Here is an 18,719-nt window from a genome sequence, read left to right as displayed (position 1 = left end):
GAGTCACATTCCATTAAGGGAAGGTTGATATAAGTTACAGATCCACAGCATGGACCAGTTAATCATCACTTTATCCGTTCAAATCACAGGCGAAGCAGAACACTATGTGTACAAAAACAAAGCCAAGGGACCGACCAACCACTGTTGATAAAAATCAAATGTAAAAAATAACTGTTTACAGATTTCGGAGTCAATGACAGAAAGACGCACAAAAATTATTTGGGCCATTTGAATTCACGTCTTCTTGCTACTCAAGTGAGACATGTTGTAATTTATGTGAGAAATTTATAAAGTCAAACATGTTCTCATGCAATAATTAATGGCTACCACCAAGTGGGGGAGAAAACTTGACACGGAGCCCTAATTTTCCTTTCTCTGTGGTACATCTTTCTTGTGTAAACAGCCCAATTTTCAGGACATGTCAGGTCAAGTGGAAAACAAGTGGCCCTGATGATTTTTTCTATTTTCCCTAGAGTAAAATGAAGACATTGTTACACCAGGGGAAAAGAAAATGAAGGGTGAGAAATGAAACAGCTAAATCACCTAAATGATTCAACATAAGATGCTTCCTGCAGTAATAAGGCCTCATTTTCATAAGGTACCACATTCACAAAGCATCAGAGCAGCCTAAATTATGCCAGTGTTGTTACAGCTCATTCTGAATTGTAATGCACATACTGCAGCATTTCCAGCTGTTTTGTTGGCCATTTTTCTTGGTCCAACCCGACCTGAGTAAATGAAAGGTCATCAGGAAAACACTCTTATAAATACAGACTAAAGTCACAACCCTGGTGAACCGACTACCTTATAAGAGATTGTGTGTTTACAAATGTATTTGTTCATTGTTTTAACATTAAGGTTAACTGGGTCTTTATATTTTGCTGTGTATACATGTAAATTAAACTCTCCTGTTACACTGTTACATGCAAGACCAAAAATACAGGTCAAATTTAAGATCAAATCACAACAGCAGTCACCTCAAGGTGCTTCACACTGTAAGGTAAAGGACCCTATAATAATGGTAAAGTCCTTACAATAATGTAGAGTTTAGGCAGCTACTCTGCACTGTGTTGGCACGTGGTATTCAAGAAGGTTACAGTGGAGGAATTATATCCTTAAATTTAGTTATAGCACTTTCAGAAATGCATTCATTTCAATATGGACAAATTTACAAAATAGCTATTAGTATACAAAAAAAAACAAAAAACATTTTTCTTGCTTGTAAAGTACGACAAAAGGAAAAAGAGCAGAGTCATAGTAGTGATTTATTAAATCAAAACAAATGATCAAAATAACATTTTCACCCAGCAGCACTATGGGATCCAGTTAACATCACCTGTTGATTACTAAAAGTGACAAACGACATGACAATGTGCAAAGAGACATCCACTTTTATCTATGGAGATAGAGGTCCAGGTTCCCATTTTAAGCAAAACAAGCACATGCCACTTATTGTTACACTGCTCCAACAACAATGTAATTTTCAAAAAATGTTATGATCTGCTTTTGGTGAACTTAACTCGCTGTAATCACACGGAGTAAAACAACCTGAGCTGAATAAAAAAAAAAGATAAAAAAAGGAAAGAAAAACAACAACAACAACAACAACAAAAAAACCCAAACAAACTATAAGTTAGATTTACATCATTCTCACAACTGCATGCAAAACTGTTTCTGCTATAGAATTCATACTCAATTTTTTCTCAGTAATTGCTCACAGCATTAACCTGTAAACAGTATGACTAAATTCATGGTTTACTACACATGTAGGATAAAATGTAGGAGGTGAAATTTTGATATGAGATGGCTTTTTATGAAATTATTACTGAGTATTAATTATTGTGCGCGTTCCTGAATCAAACTTGATGAAGTGCTAGTAAACAACATTTAACAATTCCCCTAACTTAAGTGTCTAGTGGTTTAAAGGTATCGCCTGCTTATGAAGCTTCTTTTTAAACCCATGTCATCAAAGTGAGTTCCTGATTTGAACCTTACTATTCTGACTTTGGATTGTGGAACTGAATCACAGCGTACTTGCCGCTAGTCATCCAGCTTGGATCTTGGGAGGTAAGCTTCTCCCCTTGTCCCGGTTGCAGACCAACCTGAATGTTGGCCTTGAGAGTCCTCAGGCTGCACAGCGTTGCAGGCCCAAAGCCTCGCAGTGCAGTTTCAAAGCTTACTGTGTGCTCCCAGTCCCTGTCTCCAGTCAGCTTCCTGTAGTTGAGATCGCCTTTAAACAGCACCAGGTCTGCTCCCTGCAGGGTTGTATACAGGTCAGGAGCATCGGCTGCCATGTCGCAGAACTCATGGGGCTGTGTCCAGAAAGGATGATCATGATAGCACCACATTCCCTCTTTCAAGTACCTCTGCCACTGAACACCACATTTGGAAACCCACTTGTGATTGGTTGCCATGGCCTGCCGAATGGTCCACTGAAAATCTTTAGCTGTGACGTCAGAGACAAACCACGGGATGGATTTGCCATGAAAATGAATCTGACGTGCAAGGCCAGAGGAAACCAGGAAGTCGGCTAAGACCAAGTCAGTGACCAACTCGAAGCCAGCATTGTCTAGAACAATGTCCACTCTGTCTGCATTGTTTTTCCCTGACTCCCTTGGCCTCTGCGCAGAAATAAGAGCTGACCATACCCTTTTGGTGTCATCCACCAGGATGAAGGGCAGGAGGCTGTAGAGGGAATCTAGTGGACTGGTCTTCTGGGAGTTCTCTTGGCCAGCAGATATTGACAGATCACACTTGTTTCCCCACAGAGATACCTTAAAAGAGTCACAAAATGTATTCAATAAATAGTAACTGAATACTGTAAAACATAAAATCTCCAAGAACTAATGCACCACATTTATTGCAGTTATGAAGGTCTAATCCCACTGGTATTAGTGGGTTCATTTTAAATTAGGCTACCAATCACAACAAGGATTCACAAGAGGACCATTCATCTCAGGTGTAGCCAGAATCACTCACTTTTAAATACTAAAAAGCAAAGTTTTAAATAAATAAATAAATAATTTAAATAAATACAAATGGAAAATTGAAAAAAAAGAATAGTAACTTACATACTGAGAATCTTGTAAATGTATAGCTTTAAGGACATAAATTGAACTGACCTGCATTAGTTTGCTGAAATGCTCAAACAGCGGATTCGTAGACAGCTCGTCTATGTTGTTCTTGATGCCCTCCAAGTACGTACACAAGGACATCACAGCCTGTGAAGACTCAGTAAAGCTCTGAGTCTTTCCCTCATTAAAGACATCAAAGTCACTGATGGGAGGACTGAAATAAAAGAAGAAATAAAATCATAACAGAAATCATAACAAAAACTAAAACACAATCTAAAAAGAAATGAGAAGGGGAATTGGAGAGCATATCCTCTGCCAAAGATAGAGCTCAGATTTTCAAAGCAACTGATCTGGATTTACACAACAACTAAGTGGATGCTTCCTTGTCTTCTATTGTACCTTTGCATAAGGTTTCATGAAATTCAGTTGTGTTAATTTTTGTCTAACCTGGCTAACAAACAAAGAGATAAATACAAGCCTTGGCAGAGGAACATATTTACTGAAGGTCCACCGGTTGTGAAACTCAAGGTTGATGTTGATGGTCAAAATCATTTATCCACTAACCAATGCCACTGTGTTTTTGTTTTTCTATGCACCACTATATCAGTCAGTACCAAGGTTTTGTCAGTATATAAAAGTATCCCTCAGTAATATACTAAAAGTTATTACAAAATTCCAGGGTTTACATCTACAGTAGCTTCCATTGTAACATATAAATGCTTCTCACTTGAGCAAGAGCGCCTCGTGTATCCTACGGTACATGTAGCACTCCACGTAAAGCCAGGGAGACTTGAACCAGCTGACAGGCTCCTGGTCACCTTGCAGTCTCTGCTGCCTCTCTAGGTATTGGTTCCAGGAATCTGTGTCCGGTAGGCCGTCTGTCAGTGCTAGCACTGGCTTGTCAGTTTGCAGCTCATTCCTCAGCTTAGATAGCAGAGATATAGCTTGCTTCTCTGCCTGGATACCCACCTGGTTGAAAATAAAGGGGAAGCACCGGCAAAATCCAACGCAAGTCTTAACGTGAACCTCATAACTGCCTCAATTGAATGAACGTGGTCTTACCTCTCCGTATTCCTCAAAAAACTTGTTTTTATTGCGATGAATTGTGTCAACAACTTTGGTCAGGATGGTGGGTAGTCTGTCTCTAACGGTCAAATAAGCAAATGACCTGCAGAGAAAACATATAACCAAGAATATCTCCCTTTTATACTGCAGCACTGATTTGCAAGTTAACTAGCTAATAAGCCATCTGTAAGCTTAGCTTTTTCTTTGTGGAATACAAAAAGTATACTCCCTGGAGTGATATTACCTTCGCATGCTTATCTTTGTTTACCCATAAAATTTCTGGTTTGACCTAAACAACGTCCTGTGCTTGAATATCTACACACCATCACTGCCAACTTACAGCTAGCAGGAAGCTAATGCTATTGCTAGTCTGGACTCTACCGTCCCAACGTTACGAGACCATTTTCATAAAGAAACATAAATCCCCAGGTTATTAAAAATTCTGCGATAAAGTCAAGTAATCAGCTGTCAACCTACCCAACCACTCTGGCAGACAATGAAGGGGGAACTCCGTGCATAGTTTGATCCGTCGCCATGATGTTAGCAGGGGTTCAAATTCAAACTTTATCAATAAAAGCACTGGGACAGCAATAAAGTTTCTTGAATAGCTAGGAGGTTAAAGGTGACGTCTGCTTTTCTGCAGAAGTCACGTGTTGAGATAGGGTGCCCCAGGGTTCACTTCTTATTTTTGCTAAGAATATTTTTACATTTGTAAAAAATACATTTCTTCCCACTTGCGCTTTGTGCTTTTAGTGAGGGACACGATACTACCATCTAACGGTTAACACGTAAACTACAGTGCTGACAACCTGTCAAACTGTTACCGAGACTGCATTTTCAAGTCGTATCAACTGTTTCAGCAATACATATTACCTTAAATATCAAAGGTCTCAAAGCTGGTGTTATCTCAGGTGGCTCTAAGGTTGGTACGCCTGCCGCGTTGCATTGAGCTGCTGAGGTAGCACGCTGAGCATCACTTGTTGTCCAGGGAAACTATTGTCATGGAGACATTCATTCATCCTATTAGAAAAGGCCAAAGGGTTTTTGGCGGCAAAAGGGGAGGAGAAGTGGGCGGGGTTGGGTACTGCGGTTTCCATTGACTTCCTGTTTCTGACCCTTGTCAAATGTGGAAGAATAACAATGCATACAAGTGTCGTTTTTTATGTGTAATATGTTTGCTTATATTAGTAAATATAGAATGTGGGCAAAAGGAGTTATGAATGGGTTATGTTATATATTAATATGTTATATATGTTGTTTCTTCTTCCTTCTTAAAACCTTTACTAAATTCTACATCAATAACAACTAGCTGTGTTTTTCATTAGTTTGCCGGCCAACATGTGAAACAAAAACACGCACATGTAAAACATCGAATCTTTTTTGGCAACTGCTACATTTCCTTTATTTAACCAGGTAAAAAACAAAACGTAATCCTTGCTCTTACAAGATAAAACTTGTTTATTTTTTTTAAAGTTTAAGTCTGAACATGAAACAATTCAACTTAATATTTTTATATGAGATGGCGTAAATGTAAAAATTTATTTTTCAAGACAGATCTGGCCAAGAAGGCAGAGGAAATTGTACAGTTCTATGAGCATACTTTAATGACCAAAAATAACTTGATTGATTATAATGTGCACAGTAACACAGAGTCGGTGTCAAATGCAGAGACTTTATTTTATCTATGTAATATCTATCTAAATCACATTCACTACGGTGTATTTACTAATGTAAATAAAGATACTAACACATGATCACATGGAAAAAATCGGAAATCACTTTTCGGCAGACAAGCATTGACCGAAAAGTTTAGAGAAAAGTTGACCTACTGACACCCTTTTTAACGACTCCTTCATGTATAGCCAAGAAGGTTACGAAAATCAACCAATCAATGATTAACGAAAATGGAAAATGTAATTGGCAAGTAACAGAAGAGCAGTCAAACTAACAGCTAAAGAATACAAAATCGAATACGTTATTTTTTAGCTTGTGATACACATGACTCTGGTATACCAAAAATAACAGGGTAACATGCACTGTATATGTCGTGTTTGATCAACTCCAGGAAAAAATACAACAAAATAAAACAAACAAAACATGGCAACAGAGTAGGCCTAATGACGTAAATTCGCGGTCGGTCCGTTTTTCTTTCTTTTTTTTGTGGGGTGGGGGGTGGGGGGGATCCGGGCTTCCCCTTTTATGAGAAACATGGCCAACTGACTCTGCTATCACGATTACTGGCCTGGAGAGATGCGCATATCAATTAATTCAGGCGGTGCTTTCCCTTCTCTCAGATCATCCCCGCGGTCACTATGGGAACACGACCGGGCGGTTGTCAGGATGTCGGGGTCCTTGGGAGTGGGAGTCCAGCTGCGTCCACCTCCGCTGTTCATCTATCGCCGGCTTCCCATCCCCCCGCCGGGCCCCAGCCTGGCCGGATCTGTTTTTCTAAACCGAGAGAGCAGTGACTCACCACTCCGGTTTCAAAACAGGCCAAGGACGGGGGCAGGGCGGCAGTTAACGTTAAAGGCCTTGTTCAGCTGGGTGTTTCAGCTCCCCACACGCAGTCACGCCATGCATTACTTAACAGCAGGATTTCGTTTGTGTGACAAGCCCCTATAAACTGCAGGGACAGGCACAAATCTCACCATTCTCGTGTTAAAAGATACGTTACTGCAGCGCAGATGAATTAACCGGTAATAACTGCAAAGAATAAGTTGTTCTGAGAAAATTTAAGACAGATTAAGTCCATATAAACAAACGTGGGAAGGAGTACATTTATCCTAATGACACAGAATAAAGCTTGAATGTATTGATCCTCATTGTAAACAGTAACAGTGATCCAGTGGTTTACAGTTTACTACTACTACATTCAGTACATCCCTGCCGTGCATCTTTCAGTAATCAAATATGCTTTTGTTCTTGACGTCCTCATCCATGTTTTGCTTGTTAAATATTTTGAACCATCCATAAATCTACATTTTTATTAACCGAGTAGCTTAAGTAATGTTATGGCCAAGATTGTTTCTCCTTTTTTTTTTAACAGGACAAAGACTTAAAAGCCCTTACGTCCCACCTAATAGCCATTTTATCCCCTCCTTTGAATAGACTTTACCCAGCCTCCTGCAAAGCAAGCATTTTCAAAGAGCCACAACTTGCTTAGGTTCATCCTCCCTTGTGAACCCTGTGTCCTTAAATGTAGCTCAGTAATGGCAGGCCTTGGAAAAAAAAAAGGTGTTTACACTGGGACAACATCCAGCAACTTGCTGATGACAACATCTGATGACAAAATATTGACATGACTCCAAAGTACACTCGTGAAAAGCTCCGCCTATACTTTCTGTGTCTCTGGTTTTGGTTAAAATTCAACTGAAACTACTTCCCCTTCACAAAACTTTTCAGAATAAGACTTCCAACATTTTGAGTTTCCCAATGCATTTGTTTTTTTTTTTCTTTTCTTTTTTTTGAGCTCACAAAGTAACAGCTGTAACTTAAAGCCCCCTCCTGAACTCTATACAAATTGATGCATTTTCAGAGTTTTCACATCACATAGTTGTAGGTGGATAGTGTCTCGCCTATAACACGAGTTTAAGGTGCACACCGGTGAGCATGTCTGGTGACATCACAACCAAACCTGTTCCAAGAAGTAACTCTGCAACATATTTTTTAGCTTGCTTTGCTGGGCAACTTTCACTGATGTAGGGGACATCTTTTTATTGAGGAATTAAACTTTTGAAAATAAAAGAAACAGAAATGTTATAGTTGGTGTCCAAGTGATTGGGTGATACAAAGTTAATGAAATATTAGACCTTAACTGTGTTTGCAACTAGGAATTTACACATATAACACTGCCAAGGCAAGTTACCACTACAGAATACAGAGTACAGCGTTGGTTTCTTTGCTACTATTTGTACTCTTTTACAGATGTGGCAGGAAATTACTTTAGTTCCACAAATAAAAAAGAAGTGACAATAAATAGCCAGAATACTGATAAAATATCTAAATATAACATTACCCAAACATGTGACATGATATAGTCATATAGGAACCAAGTAGTTACCATAAAAAGAGAGTGTAGACTTTTAAGTTGTGTTACAGATCTACTTAACGTGATTCTTGAATTCTGAAATTCTGTTTTGCTGAAAGATAAAGGGATTTGTTTAAGAAACTGGAACCAAAACAGACCAACAGTGATCACAATCAGAATCAGCTTTATCGATCAAGTATATGAAATCAAACAAGGATTTGTGCTGTTCTTTTTTCTCTTTGTTCTCAATGTACTTAACAGAATAGACAAAAAGACAACGTAACACAAACAATAACAACGTGTACAGTGTGTTTAGATTTATATTTGCAATGCAATGGTGCAGAGTGCAATAAATTGTGGAACAAATAACAGATGGATCACTAGTTATATATACAGTATATGCATGGAATATTGACAGTATTATGTATAATATAGACATGCACAGCAAAACAATATATACATCATGCTTTAGTTCAGCAGCAGGATTGTGGATGTTTGAGTTATATATAATTCATCATCATACAGTTAGGTTTTCAACTGCAATATAATTATTACTCGATTATAATCTAAACAGGTATATTAAGTATGGTGTCTTCTTCATAAAAGCGACCACTTTTCTTATTCCAAAGAACAATGCAATCTTTTAATAATCAGTGTGAATACATTTAATATTCTTATCTGATTTAAGAAATACTATAAAAATTATTTAAGTGTTAAAGTTGTAAATAAAAATAAACAAATTAGTATTTCTCCCCTAATTATTATTACTGTTAAAAACAAAAGTAAAATCATAATGACCATTTAAACCTAGATATCTTAATTCGTCTTTTGAACCGTTATTTGATGTCTGCAACAGCCCCCGACATGCACGGTTGCGTTAGCCTAGCTTAAGTATCTCTATACTGCCCTTTAACTTGTTGAAAATCTACTTTAACCTTATATGCAAACATGAGACGACTGTGAGTAACGCAGTTTGTAATGTGGCCAAAAAGTCATGGCCAACACACAGAGACACTCACTGCCACAGTTTGGTTTTATGTTTACGTGTCGTTAACGGCAGCGGCACAATTATTAACTCGCAGACTGCGTGGAGCTGCTGGCTGTTTGTGTTCAACCTCTTCGGCCGACTGTCAAAAAAAAAAAAGAAAGCTGGCAAGCGGGGGTTGATCTCGCGGCGGTTACACAGTGCGGGAAATTAACGTTAACTCAAACGCCCCCTGCTCAACGGATTTTACAACGGCTGTTTTTGGCTGGCTTTTACCCACAGTCATGTGATTGTAACGTAAAACCCCTAACCGGAAAACACCGACGGACGACCCTCTCTCCGCTGCCAACGAATGCAGCGTTTACAAGGAACAGTTGAAGCTGCTGCGAGCCCAGAGGACGGACGAGTCTCCGGTAACAAACAAACAACGGCGACACGGCAAACTCCGCCAATTTAAGGAGCGCGCAGGTACGGTTGTTTTTAGCGACATACCAGCCAGTTCGTTTACTTGTATTGTAAAATTAGTGCGCTACTCGTGTGTGCTTCGGCTAATACTGTAATTGTCACGGGGAAGTTAAAAGAAACGCGTTCGTGACCAGCCCCATCCCCCTTGCGTCGCTCGCTCTCCTTCCTCGCATGTGTGTGTTGGCCGCGCGCGAGCGCGCACGTCCGTTTTCTCGCGCTAGCAATAGCAACCGAGAGAGACCTGAGGCAGGGGCAGGACTCAGTCCAAGCGCGCTTGTGTTGTACGCTCCGTCTGGGCTTCTTTATGTACTCGACGTATAATTTTCTGTTCTCTGTAATGAAATGCTTTATTTCTGTAGCGTGTTTACCTTCCTCGCATGCTTCCCTCATGGGCACTTGTACGGTGTATTTTTTTTGGAGAATCTCACTACGGAAGTAACTGTTCCACGTGTCTACATCACAGCGGGGGCGGTGCAACATTGTTACGAACAACTTAGTATTGATTAAGACGTACTCTATTGGCTTTCGAGTTGCTCGATTGCGGTTAAATAGTACTGTTATCTTACAAAATCGCGTAAGTGAAGCCCCAAATTAGACTGCTTTAAGAAAACAGGCGGATTCGGAGGCTCACCGCGATTTCTGGTGTTGCAGAAACCCGCAGCATATAGAAATAAATACTTTTGCAGTATCTATCTATCTATCTATCTATCTATCTATCTATCTATCTATCTATCTATCTATCTATCTATCTATCTATCTATCTATCTATCTATCTATCTATCTATCTATCTATCTATCTATAAGTGAAAAGGTTATTTATTAAGAAAGAGCAGTCAATTAATGACTGAAGATTCTGATACATTAATGATTTCTGGTTCTCTTGTGGGTTTAGCAGCTATTAAGGACAACATTTGCCTCTGTCGTGTTGCTTTTAGTTTTCCTGTGCTGCTTTGTAAACCGAAAACTAGTGAACATAAAATTAGATATATAACATACATGATGCATGTCACTGTACTCAAAAAGCAACTATGATGTTGTGATAGAGTAGGTACCCAGGATCAGGGCAACTATTAATAAGACCATTCATTGATTGTTAGGTATATAGCAGTGCTGTAAAGAAGACACGCATCTGTAGCACACCTAGATAAAAATAACCTAGCAGTAAAATCATAAAAATTAGGATGTTCATTTTTTTCTCCATTTATTTTAGAGACATGGTTTGGAGATGATCGCGGTTTGGAATTGTGAGGTATTCTGAATAAAAAGCACAGATCGTCACTGACATAGATGGTGTAATATTGTGAGGTTAGATATTTAAGGTAGTGGGGCCCATCTTTACAGAGAAGAGCAGAAGAAATATAAACTGGAACCACAGATTGTTCTGTACTGTTATTTTTAGCTTGTTAATGTCTAATGTATGATGACCAAATTAGGGCAAAATACTTTTTAAGAAAAGTTATTATTGATTGATTGAGTGATCATTCATTTCACCTGTAATTGACTGTAAGCTGTCTGTTGTGAATGAAGAAAAGTGAGCAATTTAGCATTGGTGGAGGTTGGATTTAGTGCTGAATTGTAATTCTAGCAAGGTGTATCTACCTAGTGTATATTAATATTACACTAGTGACAGAATCAAAGGTGGTCTATATTATGATTTAGTCTTCTGAGCCTTCTGTGCCAGTTTTTATTGCAGAAACTCTAGCATGTTCCTGGTGTGCTGCAATGCCAGCTTCTTTGCACTCTGACCTCTGAAGCAGATGCGCGGAGGGCTTTTGAATGCTTTTTTGTGGTGCTACACATTCTGATCTGTATGAGAAGTTAAGTGGTGAGGTGTCCCTTATTGTCTGCTTGCGTGATGTGGAGAACTGTTGTAGCAAGGAGATCCACATGGTTATCTACTGAACAGGGCTAGAACCAGTTTGTCTTAGGAATGTGTGTCGACACCCATAACCCTGGTCATGTGATCGCCCAAAGCCCTCTCAGGCCTCCGGTGACCTAGGGTCAGCAAAAGCTCATCTCATTGGTTAGGTGAAGCCGCAGAGCTCAGAAATGCTCCTTGAGTTTGAATTCCCAGGACTTACTCAGAACTGAGTGCTTCAAAAAGTTAATTGTACACAGACAAGAGCTGCAGATATAGTATATAACAGTTAGTGCACTTTCACCGTAGGACACAGTTTTTAAAAGAGCTCAAATGTGTTATTCAGACCTGAATATTATATGTGGTTGTCTCCTCCAACTTTTAAAGGCTCAAACATCGTGGAAAACATAACATTAATTTAAAAAGCATGCAATTTCTACCTACCAGGATGTCATTTGAGGCCCTTTGACTAAATTTTTTTGTGTCAATGTTTGTTTGTAGTATGGTGATATAATTTTTAATTTCTCCATTAAATATTCTGAGTGGAAACCTTTTTCAGAATTATGTATTAATTTAAAAAAGGTTTTTGTATATGTTCCTCTCTCACACATCTAGTAGATGAGTTTCCTGTTATAGGAATTTAAATGCAATTTAAAGGTGTATTTTTGTTAAAATATACCTGGATATATATATCCATCACCATAGAAACACAGCCTTTGTTAGACATTTTGCAATTTTCATGATTAGGTTTTGTTGTTTTCTCATCAGCTCAGGGTAGCGTTTTTGAGACTGCCATTAGAAGTCAGTTAGGGACTCTTGAGTACAAAGCTAGTTTGAAAACTTCAAAGGCAGCCAGTCAGTCTGCATAAAATTGATTAAAAGTGTCTGGTCTCTGAAGTTCATTCAGAACAAGAATATTTTTTCCATGCGTCTGATGTTCTGGATGAAATTTAAATAAGAAGCCGACTTGTTTTTCCCACGTCTACCAATGTACAACACTCAATATCCACAGGAGTTCAATACAGTTAGCCAATCAGATTAAGATGTTTGGATTTGCTAAATCATACCTTTGATAAGCATGCGTTTCTGTGAATTATTGCTTGAGAAATGATCTCCAGTGTCACTAAATGATTCTTTATGGTTGCGTCAAGTTAGCCTTTACAGGGTCGTTAGATCTCCACCGTCAGCCTAACTCTTTGTGGTCACAATACACTCTGGTCTGCTTCCAGACAGGAAACTTACTGTCGCTTGTGTCTGTGTGTGTTTTTGTGCGTCTTTGTGCAGGTTGAAGAATGGAGTTGGCCAACCATGGTCTTATCCTGCTGCAGCAGCTTAACGCTCAGAGAGAGTTTGGCTTCCTGTGCGATTGCACCGTGGCTATAGGAGATGTCTTCTTCAAAGCCCACAAAGCTGTCCTCGCTGCCTTCTCCAACTACTTTAGAATGCTCTTCATTCACCAAGACAGGTATAGCGGGAGAGTACTAATAGTTGTATCAGAGAAATAGCTCAGAAGTCCCTCAGTGATGACAATTTGCATTCAAACAGAATAATGCAGATGTAAAATGAAAAAACAACAACAACAAAAAAGTGATAAACAACTTGTTACAGGTTTTTAATTATTCAGACATCAGGAGTCCTCGCTTGAATCTGTTGTCTTTCCTGCTGAAAACTGAAACTTGTTGCAGCATTTTGCTGTTGCTTTTTTTTTTTTTTTTTAAATCTCAGGTATCATTTGATGTTAACTGACCATATTCTGTATGTATTTTAGTGACTGTGTGCGTCTTAAGGCTACGGACATACAGCCAGATATCTTCAGCTACCTCCTCAACCTGATGTACACAGGCAAACTTGCCCCACAGCTCATAGACCCTGCACGACTGGAGCAGGGGGTCAGATTCCTGCACGCCTATCCACTCCTGCAGGAGGCAAGCCAGTCTGTGTATTCCCACCCCGAGCAAAGCATCAACCTCTCAACCTCTCTCTATGGCATCCAGATCTCTGACCAACAGGTTGCGCTGTCGGCCAGACTGCCCAGTCGGCAGAATCTCTCTTCACCCTTTGATACCGAGCAGGGGAGCTCAGAAGGAAAGTATCCAGCCACGCCGCCTACTAGTTCATACACAAATTCCTTACCACCAAAGCAAGCTTCCTCACCCCCAGATATGGAGGCTTCAACTAGTGGTGCAAAGCCTATGGTTGAGGACGGGGTAATGGATATCCTAAGTCCGGACGGTTCGTCAGCAGGTGCCATCCTCCATGTAAAGCCCAGCATAATGAAGCGGAGTTCCTCCTTTAGGAAGCATTACTCCTGCCATCTCTGCAGGAGTCGATTTACCCAGAGAAGTTTCCTGCGAGAGCACCTCCTGCAGCACACACAGGCTCTTCAGCAGACCTCGACTGAGCCCAGCAATTCACTCTCACCTGTCATAACTAAAGAGCACGGCTTACCAGCTGAGGGAGTTCTAAAGGGAAACAAGGCTGGGTCAAGTGGCTCGGTTGCACCGACAGCGGTCGAGATCATTAGCGACAGTGAGCAAACCCCTGTTTCAGGTACCAATTCAGACTCTCCTCGAGCAGAGGTGTCCACTTCCAGCTGGGGAGTGGGAGGGTTAAATTCTCAGGCCGATACGCCTCCTCCTTCAGATATCGCAGACATCGACAACCTGGAGAACACAGACGTGGACCGGGAAGTGAAGCGACGGAAGTACGAGTGCTCCACTTGTGGCCGCAAGTTTATTCAGAAGAGCCACTGGCGCGAACACATGTACATCCACACAGGAAAGCCTTTCAAATGCAGCACTTGTGGCAAGAGCTTTTGCCGTGCCAACCAGGCAGCCCGGCACGTGTGCTTAAACCAGGGGGCCGACACATACACCATGGTGGACCGGCAGAGTATGGAGCTGTGCGCTGCAGGTGACGACAGCAACCAGATGGAGGCGATGTTTATGGGCTCATCGAAGCCTTACAAGTGTAACATTTGTGCAACTACGTTCTCTAGCCCGAATGAGGTGATCAGACATCTGTGTTTCACCCAAGGGGGATTAGTGGGGCTGCAGGGAAACTCAGGTGCAGGTGCGCTGCTCCCACGTGAAGAATTTTCCAAAGATGAAGGCTCAGATTTGTCCAACTCTGTTACCCCACTAGAACCCATAAAGACTGAGGAAATCCTCGTAGAATAGTGCCAAGGCTTGTGCTTCTGTCCTGTTTTTGAAAAAACAAACAAACAAGTGTGTTATCTAAATTATGTTCAATAGGTAAGCTAAAGGTGAAGATAGTCAGGTGACGTATGTTTGAGGCTCTCTTAAACTTTATTTTTTTAAAGGTGCAGTGTTTAGGCTCGATAAAACAATGTTTAAAGTAAATACGCTTGCTCTGTTTGGAAGAAAATCAAATACGTGACATTTGGCTTGAGGCTCGACTACCACTGTTTTGTGTTATCATTTAATTGTTAGCGCACATTGGTATTATATCTGACATGTTAGGGTGTACCACACTCTCATGAGCTACTATTGTGGTGAGGCAGTTTCTTCTCTATAAAAGGAAGAGGAAGCCGAGGCAGTTCCGGAGGAGACAGCATGTTGCAAGATGAGTTGCCTGTGCTAAATTTGTGAGAGGTGCAAAGTTCTAACAATTCCTCTGGACGTGCACAGTAGAGTCGCTTCTACATGTCCATAAATGAGAGGCTGATTTCACAGATCAGGCATAAGAATTTCCGGCTAAAAGCACACAAACCTGAGACAATCTGCGCTCTTATTTGAGTAGATTCTTAATATGCATCAAACTACATTTGTCTTCCATTAGTCTACTTGTGAGGGCTCGGCAGATTGAACACCTCGACATGTAATCATTAATTCTCAGCAACGATTTAGTTTCCTTTCTGTTCTGCGGAGTGTGGTTGAGGTTCCTGCGTCAGTCCTGTCACGCCACATTAAAGCACAATTTCTTTTCGTAATACGTGTTTGGCCACTGAGGAAAAAGTCACAGGGAACACATTTCATCTGTCTACAGTTGTGCTGCTTTGATTCGACTCATCTTTCTTGCTGTGTGTGAGTGTGTGAGACATTGTATAACTTTTTAATAACTAGGTTCTGATTTGAAGAAGCAATATGATCCATTCAGACACGCATACCTAGATGGAAGGCTGTCCTGTACAATATTTTACATCTTGTCTTTACAGTTAGCCTGGGTCATCTTCTAAAAATCCTTATAATATTTGTTTGTAACGCTTTTATTATTATTTTATATACTCTGCTATACTTACAAAGACTACATTGTATTGAAAAGATTTATGTATACTAGTTGAAAAATCGCTTTTCAAAAACACACACATAAGGATGACCGTGATAAATATCTTTCTCCAAAAATTAGGCTGTGATTTAAAAATTAGGTTTTAAGCCTCCTTAACTTGCCAACTTAGTGCTCACTGTTGATATATTTTAAAAATCATTTTGTGAAAAGGGAATTTATTTGGGAAGTTGAAGGGTTGTTTTGTTTTTTAGTTGTTTGTTTTCTATTCTTTAGTTCTGTCCACATTAGAAAAAAGTAGTGGCACCAGCAATTGTGATTCATAGAAAAACTTTGGGCTTGTTCAAGCTGACAGTGGGATATAGGAAGAGTTTTGATTAACATGAAGTTTGCAAGATATACGAAGTAACAGGGTTATGTAATTATATGGAATTATAAAATGTGCTTTTCACCAATTCTTTGGGATATCCAAACACTTTGTATGTACTACTGATGACTGGAACTTGTGAGACATCTTTTGAATAAGTGTGGAATAAATGTGAAGCTAGGAAAAGTTTTTACTCCTTACATAATTTCTCATCCTCGAATATAATAAGCTCCACTGCTGTAAATTAAATGATAAAGTTGTTAACAAGCGTATATTTTCATTTCTCTATTTCAGAACTGAACTTTATTTTAACTGTGATTAAAAATCTACTCGTAGAAATATCTTTAATTTGTTCTTCTTTTTTTTTTTTTTTTTTAAGTATTGCAATGAAGTCAGTGCAGGGCGACGTGTAAACATCTCTCCAAGAGGAAATTACTTGTTACAAAATTGCGTTTTTTACTTTACTTTTAATAGAATCTGTGCTTCCAAATTTCTCCAGTTTACTCCAGTTTTTCCCGTATTCTCTTTTAAAGTATTTCCATACCATTTCTCAAGAGGGTACAAAAACAGAAGCATACTGCACGTACTGTTATCTTGCTCCATGACACAGTATAGTTGTGGTGGTAGTAGAGATGAATTTAACAATTTAGAAATATGGGGAGAAACTACAACTGCCAACTAAGGCACACAAAAGTTACACTGCCCGTGTTGTAAATGCATTATTTTAGTAATTAATGAAAATGCTAAAAATGCTCATCTCTAGTGTGTTTAACATGCTTAATCTGTTGATAGAGCAGTTTTCTTTTACCCCCAGCTTAAAATTTGCTTCCATCTGTTTTTCCTTCCTGAGTAGCAGAAAGCAGTTGTTGCTTTGATGCAGTTAGCCCACCCATGAGCTAGATGGAGCTGTTTCTCCTTGCTCAGCCTGAATGAAGGGGAACGCTTTCAAACTTAAACAGTTAATTTATACCGATCTGACTGTGTGGTTGCCAATGACATAAACGACCTATTTTGCCAGGAGTTGTCTTCATGTCAAGTTTAGTTATCATAAAAGCACAAATGTCTGTGAATATGTACTAGTGCAAATGTTCAGTCTTCTAACAGGGAGCGGTTCTTGCATGACTGTCTCAAGGGAGGCAGTTGAAATGCTGTACTACTGACTTTTATTTCTCTGAGCTACATTGATGTACAGAAAAATGCACAGCTTAAAAAAAAGGAGAAAAAAAGATTAACCCTCCCCAAGGTTGAAATTGTGCTTTAGACACATCGGTCTTGTAACTGAATGGATGTGTTTGTGTGTCTCAGGAAGATGAAATTTTTTGTCTTTTCCGTTTGCTGGTTTTGAGATGATAATTTCACTGAGGACTCCCCCCAACCTAACCCATGAAACCTGACTGCAAACAATGTTAGTCCCCCCCAGTGCCCATCAGACATCTACTGTGATCAATCTGTATTCTCAGGAATGTGAGTAACTTTTCTGTATAAACTTTTTTTTTTCTGTGAAGAAAGAACAATAAAAACATTTCTTTTTGATGATTTTGTCTTGTTTTCCCCACCAGCAGAACTTCTGGATGACACATTTTATGTCACTACTACTGATTTACCAGAAATGCATAATCATCCAAGTCCCAAGAAAGGATGTGTCATTTTCAGTGAGAAACGCTTTGTGAAACATCCAAGTGATAAAACATGTCGCTCGCTGAAAACGCCACATCCAGATGAACAGAATGAACTTTCTGGGGTTCCATTGTAGAAGATTTGAATAAGAATTTTTAACTGTAGACTTGTTACCACTGATTTTAAGTCCAGTTACAAGAAACCCAGAAATTACTGTGGCGCCTCTGTCAGTGCGCCCCAGGGCAGCTGTGGCTACAATGTAGCTGCCATCACCAGTGTGTGAATGTGTGTGTGAATGGGTGAATGACTGAATGTAGTGTAAAGCGCTTTGGGGTCCTTAGGGACTAGAAAAGCGCTATACAAATGCAGGCCATTTGATTTGAATACTTCAGTCTTTTCTCCCAGTTTTCCTTCAAAAAGGGCTTCATGCCAGCCACCTTTTTACTAAGATCACTTCTGATAAGGCTTCAATGAACATTAGAGGGATCAACTGAAGAGCCAGATGCATGTCTCAGTCGTCTAGTTTTTATATGTAGTCTTCTTTAGTCCTCTGCTTGTCAAACATCCTCATTTTTTTAAGGACATTCTGCACACCATGCTGAGATATACCACAGTTTAGCTTATAGCTCTTTGGGAATCACCTTGTTTGTGCAAACATGCTGTTTTATGTCTGTCAAACTGTGTTATATCTGGTATTTTTCACAGATTCGGGTAAAGAAATTAGACTAAAGTGTGTGGTTTTGTGACAGGCTGCTAGTAAAGTGTCTAAAGATGGAGTTTAAACTTGGTTCTTTGCCAAGTTGTCTGTTATGCCCCTTTATGATTGAATGATTGGTGGTTACTGTAAGTGGTTTGCTTAACAAACTAACTAAACCTGTGGACCTAGAATCCAGTGATCTGAATTCAAAAATTGGTGAGACCTGCTTTTTGGAGGTGAAACCATTTGGCATGTCTTCTCTGGCACACCAGAACTGTGCTACAATTGTGTTTTCAGTGAGAGGTGTATAAAATCAAGC

General features: G+C 39.6%; 2 protein-coding genes across 2 annotated transcripts; one reads left to right on the top strand and one right to left on the bottom strand.

Moving 5' to 3' along the window:
* Positions 1-1,247: 1,247 nt before the first annotated feature.
* On the bottom strand, positions 1,248-4,986 carry dcph1 (damage control phosphatase 1). Its single transcript, XM_004541720.4, has 5 exons — positions 4,617-4,986; positions 4,137-4,242; positions 3,802-4,043; positions 3,123-3,288; positions 1,248-2,774 (listed from the first exon to the last, which is right to left on the bottom strand). Exons 1-5 carry the CDS (start codon positions 4,673-4,675, stop codon positions 1,995-1,997), a joined length of 1,353 nt encoding a protein of 450 aa, XP_004541777.2. The 5' UTR covers positions 4,676-4,986; the 3' UTR covers positions 1,248-1,994.
* Positions 4,987-9,104: 4,118 nt separating this feature from the next.
* On the top strand, positions 9,105-17,619 carry zbtb2b (zinc finger and BTB domain containing 2b). Its single transcript, XM_004541721.6, has 3 exons — positions 9,105-9,619; positions 12,759-12,939; positions 13,243-17,619. The coding sequence occupies exons 2-3, from the start codon at positions 12,767-12,769 to the stop codon at positions 14,651-14,653; spliced, it is 1,584 nt and encodes a 527-aa protein (XP_004541778.2). The 5' UTR covers positions 9,105-9,619; positions 12,759-12,766; the 3' UTR covers positions 14,654-17,619.
* Positions 17,620-18,719: the final 1,100 nt, after the last annotated feature.

This window comes from Maylandia zebra, linkage group LG15, assembly GCF_041146795.1.
Source record: "Maylandia zebra isolate NMK-2024a linkage group LG15, Mzebra_GT3a, whole genome shotgun sequence".
NCBI lineage: Eukaryota > Metazoa > Chordata > Actinopteri > Cichliformes > Cichlidae > Maylandia > Maylandia zebra.
This window is presented reverse-complemented; position numbering and strand designations above follow the sequence as displayed.

Coding starts and splice junctions, on each gene's coding strand:
- dcph1 (XM_004541720.4), bottom strand. CDS start 4,675: ATGGCGACGGATCAAACTATGCACGGAGTTCCCCCTTCATTGTCTGCC. Junction 4,044..4,136: donor TTTTTGAGGAATACGGAGAG/GTAAGACCACGT, acceptor ATTTTCAACCAG/GTGGGTATCCAGGCAGAGAA. Junction 3,289..3,801: donor CACGAGGCGCTCTTGCTCAA/GTGAGAAGCATT, acceptor CTTTTATTTCAG/TCCTCCCATCAGTGACTTTG.
- zbtb2b (XM_004541721.6), top strand. CDS start 12,767: ATGGAGTTGGCCAACCATGGTCTTATCCTGCTGCAGCAGCTTAACGCT. Junction 12,940..13,242: donor CTCTTCATTCACCAAGACAG/GTATAGCGGGAG, acceptor TATGTATTTTAG/TGACTGTGTGCGTCTTAAGG.